Here is an 11,961-nt window from a genome sequence, read left to right on the forward strand (position 1 = left end):
CTGGGAGGCAGCAGGTGATGGCTCATGTACCTGGAACTCTGCCAGTCGCTCATGGACCTGAGTTGTCTCTGGCTCCTGCCTTCGGCCTGGCCAGCTGTTGAAGCAGGGGAAAGAAAATCTTTAGCCTTCTCTATCTCTAGCTCACTGTTTCTCTGCCTTTCAAAGAAAATAATTTTTTTAAAAAAATTTTTGAACGAGAAAAGGGGGAAATTCATTTGAATATCATCCTTAGATGAAGTGCAAGGACATTATGCTAAATGAAATTAGCCTGGCACATAAAGCAATTGCCACATGATTTCACTTATATATGGAATCTAGAATGGTAGTCACCAAGGACTGGAAGGAAGGTGTTGGTGAGACATTGGACAAAAGACACAAAATTTCAGTTAACAAGTAGTTAATTTTAGTTGTTTATTTTAGTACTTAATTTTAGTAGTTGATTTTATTTAACAACAATGTATTATATTCTTTAAAATAGCTACAAGTGTAGATTGTGATTTTTCAAGAAATAAATTATAACAATGTGAAGTAATAACACATGTAAACTGTCAATTTTAACATTCCAGCATATATACATATTTCAATGTAACATTTTGTACATCATAAATAGGTAAAATTTTATGTCAATTTATAAATCATATTTAAAGGATTGTAAAAATCAAGATTAAGTTCTCCGACGCTTATCTTGTTTAGACAAGGTCATAGTCAAAGTGGAGGTTCTCTCAACCTTCAGAGAAAGGTACCTCCTCCTTTGAAGACCTGTTCTTTCCACTGGTATCTCACTCACAGAGATCTTTTGCCAGAATGTCTTGGCTTTCCATGCCTGAAATACTCTCATGGGCTTTTCAGCCAGATCCGAATGCCTTTAGGACTGATTCTGAGGCCAGAGTGCTATTTAGGACATCTGCCATTCTATGAGTCTGCTGAGTTAACAAAAAGGCTATGGTTTTTTGAAAAGGAAATGCACAGAACAGTGGGGTGAATATAGTTAACAAAAATTTATTATATATTCTGTGAAGAAATGGAAAAGAGGAGTTATAATGCTACAATAATGAAGAAATGATAAACATGGCAATGCTAACTATTGTGGTTTGATCAGTATAGGCTATATAAATGTCTTGAAGTATCACACTGTACCTGATAAATTTGTAAAAGTATTACCAGTTAATGAAATCATGTAAAATGTTTATGGACAGTATAAAACACACTGATATTATCTTTTAAAATCCAAAAAAATCACATAATACCAAGATATACTCTATGCTACTTTACAATTACAATGTTAATAGATCTCTCTAAGGGACAGTAGATAAGGTACCTTCCTATGTATGTGTTTCGTTATATTTATGAACTCACATGTGTTCAGGGATGATTTTAATATTCATACATAAAAGCCTAGGTCTGCTTTCTAGAACATAATAGACATTGGTCTCTGCATCCTAATGTACCTGGTATGATATGTAACTTTAAATACGCTGCCCTGAATATTTCTAAAGGCAATTTTACTTCTGTATTACATATAATGTAAAATGTGATAACACAGGAACTATTGTTATACATCCACAAATTTACTATACCTGAATCATCTGTAATGTTTCACTTGGTGAAATAAATACATATCACATGTAATACTTAAATCAAATATGACAGGGCCCGCATTGTGATGCATCAAGAGAAACCATTGCTTGTGATGCCAGAATCCCATGTTGGACTACTGGTTCCAGGCCCAGTTGCTCTGCTTCTGATCCAGCTTGCTGGATAATGCTCATGAGAAGCAGATAACCCAAGTAACTGGCAACCCCCACCAATCATTGGGAGACCAGGATGGAGTTCTTGACTCCTGGTTTTGGTCTGACACAGCCCTTACAGTTACGGTCATTTAGGGGATTGAACCTGTCGCTCCCCCTCTTCGTGGAGGAACGACACCAAGCCCTGCCTAGGCTTCATATCCGAGTCACGGCACCATTATGTCGCTCCCCCTCTTCGTGGAGGAACGACACTAAGCCCTGCCTAGGCTTCATATCCGAGTCACGGCACCATTATGTCGCTCCCCCTCTTCGTGGAGGAACGACACAGGAACCTGCGCTGTTCTTTCGTCTGCTTGGCCCTCCCCGGGTTTGCTGCTGGTTCTTCCCGGGTTGGCTACTATCCCTTCCACCTCCGTGGAAGGGCAGTTCCCCCTGGCCACATTCCCCACTTCCGCAGGGGAGCGGCACACCGCCGGCCGGCTTTCTCGGGGGCTGCACGGGTGTTCCTTCAGCTAGATGTTCCCCTTAGATGTTCCTGGTGCATGCCGTCTCTCTCCTCCTTTATAGTCCTCTGCCAATCCCAACTCGGCTGCCCACACGCCGAGTACGCTGCTCTCCTCCAATCAGTAGCAAGTCCTACAGTTTATTGGTTGAACTGGAGGCAGCTGTGCAGAAGCTGTTTACTTCTCTCCCAGCGCCATATTGTGGGAGAGCAGATGCATAGAATAAGTCTTAATTCCAGTAACTCAGTCCAGTCCGGGCTGCTCCCCACAGAACCAAACTATGGAAGCTCTCTCCCTCTGTGTCTCTGATTTTTGAATAAATAATAAGTCTGTTAAAAGAATATATGCTAGGTGAGTTGTGGATAATTTCTCTGTATTACCAGCTCAATTTTCTAGTCACAAGCTTTCAATGAAATTAAATGGCTTTCAATACATCAATTATGTTTCAATACATTACAGGAATTTTAAATAGTATTCTTTGTCAATCCTTTTACAAACTCATATCTCAGTTTTTATCCTTGGCACCATAAATAAATGGTTCTATCACTGGGGGTTACCGTAGATGTCTCGTGTATCTGTGTGTGATCATACAACACAAGATAATGTATGGGCGAAGCAGAGGATTTAGAAAGATTACAAAGTGGATACAGATTTCCTGTTTTTGAATAAGCTTTCCATTATCTCAGGCTCTCAGATAAGTGCAGAGGTATCTAAAGTGGATGTCTAAAATACAAAGATATTTCCATATAATGTCAACCTTTATTCTACAAAATTTAAAAACATTAAAATTAGCTGTATGAATCTGTCTTCTCAGGGAATTTTAGAGAACTAACAAAAAAGGTTTTGAAAATGTATGATGACATTCTCATGCCAACCTACTAAGATTTGTGCCTAACAAAACAAAGGCTGGGATTTAGTTCCATGGAACATCCAAAACTAGAGCTTTTTGACAAGTAGAAGGATATCTCATCAGTCTACAGTAAGTCAAGGAGAGGATGTCTAAGGCCACCTCTTCTCTCATGAAAAACATTCGCCTAGTTCTTCCCAATCTCATCATAGGAAATTGAGACTTTTCCACAAGAGTCTATTAGCAATAATAGTTATAAAAACATAGTAGCCTACTAAATACTAGATTCCAACTGAAGATACACTCCAACTTGGGCAGAAATTGGAGTTGTCAAAATCTCCTGGGCCATTCCACTAGGAAAACAATGTTCCCTTTTTTATGTTCAGACACAGTCTTTACATCATTACTATTTTAAATGAAAGAGACTGTGTGAGGTCATTAACTCTTAGTTTGTTAGAATATTTGGAACAGATTCAAATGAAGTAATCTCTCCTGAACCGTTTTCTTCCTAGAACAATCCCTAGACGGCAAAGGCTTGAGCCATCCCAAGAAACAACTGCTGAATGGCAAGAAACATGAGAAATCCATCACGTGAAAAGAACATTTGTCAAGTAAAATGAGCAGTAACTTATGAGTTTCACATTATGAAATATCTAGGAAAGCCAGATAATATATAAGTCAGAAGGAAGGAGGACGTTTCCCTCACCCACACAGACCCCACACAAAGAACAATGTCACTCTGCCCACGAATCCCTGAGACTCAGAGGCAGAGAGCCTAGGAATGGAAGAAGTTACAGACACTGCTTTTCCAACTTGAAAAGAGAAATAATCATAGTTGTGTAGTTACCCTCGGGTGGAGGCCTTTGATCTAGGCCTGGATCCATGTCGGATAGAAACATAATGATCTTCCTTCTATTAACATATCCTTTAATTTCAATCCAAATAAATGGGTGAAACGTTTCTGAAACAGTTGAAAACCATTAAGATCTAAATTAATGGAATGTTAAAAGCTTCATTAACAATGCATTTTAAAATACGTAAATTTTATAAATGATAAACAGTATGAAGCAGGATAATAAAACTAAAAGGAAGTGTTATGAACATATTGCATTTAGGAAAATAAAAAGGCTAAAAATCCATTTCTGAAAGTAGTAATGACCCACAGAATAAGGGAATAAGACCTCCACAGTACTAAATGAGAATGAATATCAACACAGAATTAAATATCAACTGTAAAATTTAAGAAATGAGGGCAAAATGCAGATATTTTTCTTACAAAATGGAAAAACCTGGAAAATTGTGTGACCCATCAAATTCCACCAGACAGAAATCTAAAGAATGATCTTCAGGAAGAAGGGGCAAGCTCTGTAATGGAAAAATTATATGCTGGGAGCAATGAGGGCTAATGTAAAGGGGAATTTTGTGTGTCAATCAACCTGAATTACAACTATACACATTAATAAGCAGAAAACAAAGAGGAATGTGGTGAATTTAAATCCACATGCATAATATTTCTTAAAAATACTGAGTAACGTTTTGCTTTTTCAAAAGCAGACCTTAATGGTAAAAGCCTTAGGAAATAAATATCTTAGTTGACAACAGAAAAACAAAAAACATTCTTGGAAAATCTTCATAAACACTGGCCAAACAAATACACTTTATATACTAATATCAGGTAGCAAAAAGGAAACCTCAAGAAATGTTTACAGAGATAAATTTTTTGTAATGCCAAGACTTCAATAGCAGTAAGATGTTACATAAATTTATATGTAATCAAACCTAACCTTATCAGGTTCTTCTAAAATAGGTTTTAACTAACAAGAGAAATGGACAAATCAGTAATAATCTAGAAAATTTTGGGCACAGTGATTACAAGAACGTGCACTTAAAAGCATTCATAAATGTATTTTAATATGCACATCACTCAGAAACTCCATCTATTGACAGGAAGGAATTTTGCATTCAGCAGCAGCAAAATATGCACTTTTTTTTTTTTTTTTGACAGGCAGAGTGGACAGTGAGAGAGAGACAGAGAGAAAGGTCTTCCTTTGCTGTTGGGTCACCCTCCAGTGGCCGCCGTGGCCGACGCGCTGCGGCCGGTGCACCGCGCTGATCCGATGGCAGGAGCCAGGTACTTCTCCTGGTCTCCCATGGGGTGCACTCTTAAAGTGAACAGAGAACAGATTTCAAAATCATTGTGATTTCTTCTCAGCAGTACATGGAACATTCCCTAGGACTGACCACATATTAGGCCATAAAGCAAGTCTCAGCAAAGTCAAAAAAATCAAAATCATACTATGAATCTTTACAGACTGCAATGCAACGAAGCTGGAAATCAGCAACTCAGGAATCTCTAGAGCATATGGAAACAGGTGGAGACTGAACAACATGCTCCTGAATGAACAGCTGGTCATAGAAGAAATCAAAAATTTTCTGGAAGCAGATGGAGATAACAACACAAAATATCAAAATTTGTGGGATACAGCAAAGGCAGTGTTAAGAGGAAAGTTAAGAGCAATAGGTGGCCACATCATGAATTTGAAAAGGCACCAAATGAATGAGCTATTGATGCATATCAAGGATCTAGAAAAACTAGAGCAAACCAAAACCGAAACTAGTGGGAGAAAAGAAATAATTAAAATTAGAGGGGCCGGTGACTTGGCTTACTTGGTTAATCCCCCACCTGCGGTGCCAGCATCCATCCCATATGGGCACTACATTCTAGTCCCGGTTGTTCATTTCCAGTCCAGCTCTCTGCTGTGGCCCAGGAAGGCAGTGGAGGATGGCCCAAGTGCTTGGGCTCTTCACCCACATGGGAGACCAGGAAGAAGCACCTGGCTCCTGGCTTCAGATCAGAGCAGTGCCGGCCATAGCAGCCATTTTGGGGGTGAACCAATGAAAGGAAGACCTTTCTCTCTGTCTCTCTCACTCTGTCTATAACTCTACCTGTCATATAAATAAAAGAAACCCACAAAAAATAAAAAATAAAATTAGAAAAGAAATCAACAAAATTGAATCCAAAAAAAATATAAAAGATCAACAAAATGAAGAGATGGTTATTTGAAAAAATAAACAAAAATGACACAAAGTTGGCACAACAAATCATAAAAAGGAGAGAGAAGGCCAAAATCAATAAAATTAGAGAAGAAATAGGGAATGTAACAACAGACACCACAGAAATAAAAAGAGTCATCAGAAATTACTACAAAGAGTTGTATGCCAACAAACTGGGAAATCTAGTAGAAATGGATAGATTCTTGGACACATACAACCTACCTCAATTGAACCCTGGAGACATAGAAAACCTAAACAGACCCATAACCAAGACAGAAATTGAATCAGTAATAAAGGTCCCCCCAACAAAGAAAAGCCCAGGACCGGATGGATTCACTGCTGAATTCTACCAGACATGTAAAGAAGAGCTATCTCCAATTCTTCCCGAGCTATTCAGAACAATCGAAAGAGAGGGAATCCTCCCAAATTCTTTCTATGAAGCCAGCATCACCTTAATTCCTAAACCTGAAAAAGATGCAGCAGAGAAAGAGAATTACAGACCAATTTCCCTGATGAACATAGACGCAAAAATCCTCAATAAAATCCTGGACAATAGAATCCAACAACACATCAGAAAGATCATCCACCCAGCCCAAATGGAATTTATCCCTTGTATATGGGGATGGTTCAACATCCACAAATCAATCAATGTGAAACAGTACATTAACAAACTTAAGAACAATAACCATATGATTATCTCAGTAGATGCAGAGAAAGCTTTTGATAAAATACAACACCATCCATGATGAAAACTCTAAGCAAATTGGAGAATTGAAGGAACAGTCCTCAACATAATCAAGGCAATTTATGACAAACCCACGGCCAGCATCCTAGTGAATGGGAAAAACTTGGAAGAATTCTCACTGAGAACTGGTAGCAGACAAGGATGCCCATCCTCTCCATTGTCTTGGAAGTTTTAGCCAGAAACATCAGGCTGGAAAAAGAAATCAAGGGATTGAAATGGGGATGGAGGAAGTTGCACTATCCTGATTTGCAGATGACATGATTCTAAATACAAGGGATCCAAAAGACTCCCCCAAGAGGCTATTGGAACTCATAGGAAAATTTGGTAAAAGTAGCAGGATATAAAGTCAACACAAAGAAGTCAATAGTCTTTGTATAAACAGACAATGCCATGTCTGAGAATGAACTTCTAAGATCATCCCAATCACAATAACTACAAAAAGTCTCAAATACTAAGAATAAATTTAACCAAGGATGTCAACAATCTCTACAAGAAGAATTACAAAATTTTAAAGAAATATATAGAAGAAAATACAAAAAAATGAAAAATATGCCATGTTCTTGGGTAGGAAGAACCAATATTATCAAAATGTTCATTCTTCTCAAATAATTTACAGGTTAAAATGATATCAAAATACCAGACATTCTTTTCAGATCTAAAAAAATATGAAGGAGAAACATAGGAGAACTCTAATAGCTAAAACAATCTTATATAACAAAAACCAGGCCAGAGGCATCACAAAATCAGATTTCTGTTCATACTGCAAGGCAGTTACAATCAAAAAGCTGATATTGGTACAAAAACAGATGAATAGACATATGGAACTGAATGGAAACACCAGAAATCAGTCAAAGCATCTACAACCAACTTATATTTGACCAAGGAGGTAAAACCAATCCCTGGAACAAAGACAGGCTCTTAAACAACTGGTGCTGTGAAAAGTGGATTTCCACATGCAGAAGTATGATGTAAGACCTCTTCTTTACACCTTACTCAAAACTCCACTGAAAATTGATTAAAGATCCAAATCTATGACCCGATATTTTCAAATTGTTAGAGAACATTGGAGAAACCCTGTAATCCATGGCACAAGCAAAGAGTTCTTAGAAAAGACCCAGAGGCACAGGTAGTCAAAGCCAACATTAACAAATGTGATTACATCAAATTGAGAAGTTTCTGTACTGCAAAGAAACCCTCAGGATAGTGAGGAGGCAATAGAGAGAACAGGAGAAAATATTTGCAAATAATTCAAGTGATAAAGGATTAGTAAAAAAAACTACAAAGAGAACAAGTACTCCACAACAACAAAGCAAATAACCAAGATAAGAGATTGGCAAAGGACTTAAACAGACATTTTTAAAAGAGGAAATTCAAAGGGCCAACAGACACAAGAAAAAATGCTCAGGATCACCAGCTGTTAGGGAAATGCAAATCAAAACCACAATGAGGTTTCACCTCACCCAGGTTAGAATGCCTTACATACAGAAATCTACCAACAACAGATGCTGTCAAGGATGTGTGGAAAAAGGTACCTTAATGCACTGCTAGTGGAAATGCAACTGATAAAACCACCATGGAAGATAGTTTGGAGATAACTCTGAAATCTGGATAAAGACTTACAATATGAACCAGCCTTACCACTCTTGGGAATTTACACAAGGGTAATGAAATCAGTAAATATAAAAGTTGTCTGCACCCCCATTTTTATTGTAGTTCATTTCACATAAGCTAAGACACAGAATCAATCTAATGTCTGATCAACTTTAGAGTTGATAAAGAAATTATGGGATATGTACATTATGGAATACTACACAGTGATAAAAAAAAATGAAATCCAGTCATTTGCTACAAAATGGGTGAATCTGGAAAACATCACACCTAGTGAAATAAGCCAGCCCCAAAGGGACAAATACCATATCTTCTCCCTTGTCTCTGAGAACTATTGGAGTACCGAAAAGGAAATCTGTAGAAGTGAAATTCACACTTTGAGATGGGATGAGTTCAGCTATCCTTGTCTTCACTATTGTCAAGAAACAGCCTCTTTTGCGTGTGTGTGTTCTTGTGTTTTCTTCATACTATTTGTTGAACTATTTACTTAACATAGAGTCTGCCCTTAAACACCTCCTGATCTGGCTGAAAAGCCCATGAGAGCATTTCAGGCATAAATGCCATCACACTTGGCAAAAAATGTTCTACATAAAGGATCTCTGTGAGTGAGACACCAAAGGGAAGAACTGGCTTTCAGAGAAAGATGTATTTATCTCTAAAGGGAGGAGAGAATTTCCACTTTCCTTTTGCCCTTGTCTACATACAGATAAAGTTGGTGGATTCTAAATTTCCCATATCCTAGGCAGCTCAAGTCAAGAGCCTCGGGTGATCACTGACATCATACATAAGAATGTTGTTTGTTAAATTAACAGCAAGAGTCACTGTACACCAACTCTCAATGCAGTACCTCTGTCCTTAATGAGTTGTACTATGATATATAATTTTAAAACTTGTTCTCAAACAGTTTTGTGTGTGTGTGTGTGTGTGTGTGTATGTGCATGGAAAATTATTGAAATCTTTACTTAGTATAGAGTTGGTCTTCTGCATACAAAGTTAATTGACAATGAATCTTAATGGAGAATGGAACATATAATTTACCAGAAGATTACCTTTTAAAATTTAAAATTTAAGATGTAAATTTCTAGGTCTATTTCTACTGAGTTATATTTATTTCATATGCAAGATGGGCACCATGCCTCAAAACAGGAATAGATTTTGCACATCCTCACCAGTAAAAAGATGATGAAAAGTTTGGGGCTAATATGGCACAAAAGACAAAGCCAAAACTTGCAATACCAACAACCCATATCAAGCATCAGGTGGAGTTGCATCTGTTCTTCTTCCAATTCAGCTCCCTGCTAACGCACTTGGGAAAATGCAGGAAGATGGCCCAGTATTTAAGTCCTTGCCACCCACATATGTGACTAAGATGGAGTTCCAGAATCTGACTTCAAACTGGCCAAATCTTTGAGAAATGAACCGGAAGATGGAAAAATCTCTTGTTCTGTCTGCCTCTACCTCTCTCTCTCTCTTTCACTCTGCCTTTCAAATAAATGAAATAAAACTTTTTGAAAGAAAGGTTAATCACTTGGGTTATGAATAAATTAATCAGTTTATTTGATTTTTACTATAATATATACATGGATCAAAACATCAAATTAAATCACTTAATTTAATTTTATTTGTCAAATAAAATTAATTACATGTTTAAAAGAAAGAAACTTAAAGAACTTTTCAAAAATAAACCAAAAGCTTTTTTCACCAAACATTTTTTACACAAAATTGCACATAGAAGATATTGATCCCATGCAGTTCTCTTGGGCTCTAGGGGAAAAACATCCCATTAGGAGAAACATTAATTTATATAGCTGCTTCAGAATATTAGGCTCTGTAACCAGAGGGAATGCTAATACAGCTGTAGTCATGGACATTGAGTCTTTCTGGTTTCTGTGAGGACTGAATATCATGTTCCATGAGTGACAAACAGCCTGCTACCCACTGTGGTTACTTTTTTACTCCAAAGTTTCCTCATCGCATTTTTCATTTCTGCATTCCTCAGGGTATAGATGAAAGGGTTCAACATGGGAGTTATGAAAGTTAAAACCACAGTTACGTATTTATCAATGGGAAGGTTCAAACTGGGCCTAGCATAGAGAAAGATACAAGGGACAAAAAATAAAATAACCACAGTGATGTGGGATGCACAGGTGTAGAGAGCTTTGCGTTTCCCTTCCAATCCATGAGATTTAAGGGAGTGTAATATGACCCCATAGGAAACTAAGAGAATGAAGAAGGTGACAGTGCAAATTGCGCCTCCATTAGCTATCATACAAAGTACAATGAGGTAGGTATCAGTGCAGGCAAGTTTCAACAAGGGATACATATCACATATGAAGTTATCAATGACATTGGGGCCACAGTAAGGAAGCTGATAAACAAAGAGAAGTTGAACCAATGAGTGCAAGAATCCTACAGTCCAGGCCACCAACAGCATGAGAACACATACACGCCGATTCATGATGGTCAGATAGTGAAGAGGTCTGCAGATGGCCACGTATCTGTCATAGGCCATCTCCACCAAAAGAATGACTTCAGCACCAGCAAATAAATGATCTAGGAAAACCTGAGTCATACATGCCTGGAAAGAAATGGTCTTCTTCTCACAGAACAAGCCCACAATCATTTTAGGTGCAATGGTTGTAGCATAGACAGTATCAATAAAGGATAAATTAGCCAGGAACAGGTACATGGGGGATCCCAGTGACTGGCTGAACACAATTGTCACCACGATGAGAAGATTTCCCATAACTGTCACAACATAGATGAGTAGAAACATAACAAATAGAACTTTCTGCCCCTCTGGGTTCTTTGTGAGCCCCAGAAGGATAAACTCAGTCACATTGTTCCTATTTTCCATGTATTGTTCTGAAGGTGTTGAGCTCAGGTATCAAAGCCTGCAAACAAAGAAAACAATATTAAGCCTGGGAGGATCACAAGCTCTATGTCAAAAATGTAGTGCCTTACTCAGTAACATTTCCACTCTGGAGTTTCACAGAGAGTAGCTCTTTAGAATATTAGGGCTTAGAGTCTCCTCCAGATAACTACTCTATTCATTTTCACAGACTTCTTATCTCTATTAAAATGGTGAGACTTTGATATTCTAGCTGGAGGTTTAAGATGGTTCTCTCGATCTGTGAAAAGATCTATACGGGCCCTCAAAGAAGGTGGTACCTTTCTCTGAAGGGAGGAAAGAACCTCCACTTTGACTATGACTTGTCTAAATATGATTGGAGCTGGATAACTCAAAAGGCTTCCAAAGCCTTGGCAACTCATGACAAGAGCCTAGGGTGATTACTGACGCCATAAACAAGACTGTCAGTTGTTAAATCAACAACAGGAGTCAATGTGCCCTTACTCCACATGTAGGATCTCTGTCTTTAATGTGTTGCGCTATGTGAATTAACGGTATAACTAGTACTCAAACAGTACTTTATACTTTGTGTTTCTGTGTGTTTG

General features: G+C 37.9%; 1 protein-coding gene across 1 annotated transcript; it reads right to left on the reverse strand.

Moving 5' to 3' along the window:
- Positions 1 to 10,408: 10,408 nt before the first annotated feature.
- On the reverse strand, positions 10,409 to 11,530 carry LOC138845921 (olfactory receptor 4A15-like). The gene has a single exon (XM_070059903.1). The coding sequence runs from the start codon at positions 11,360 to 11,362 to the stop codon at positions 10,409 to 10,411; it is 954 nt and encodes a 317-aa protein (XP_069916004.1). The 5' UTR covers positions 11,363 to 11,530.
- Positions 11,531 to 11,961: the final 431 nt, after the last annotated feature.

The sequence above is a fragment of the Oryctolagus cuniculus genome, chromosome 1 (assembly GCF_964237555.1).
Source record: "Oryctolagus cuniculus chromosome 1, mOryCun1.1, whole genome shotgun sequence".
NCBI lineage: Eukaryota > Metazoa > Chordata > Mammalia > Lagomorpha > Leporidae > Oryctolagus > Oryctolagus cuniculus.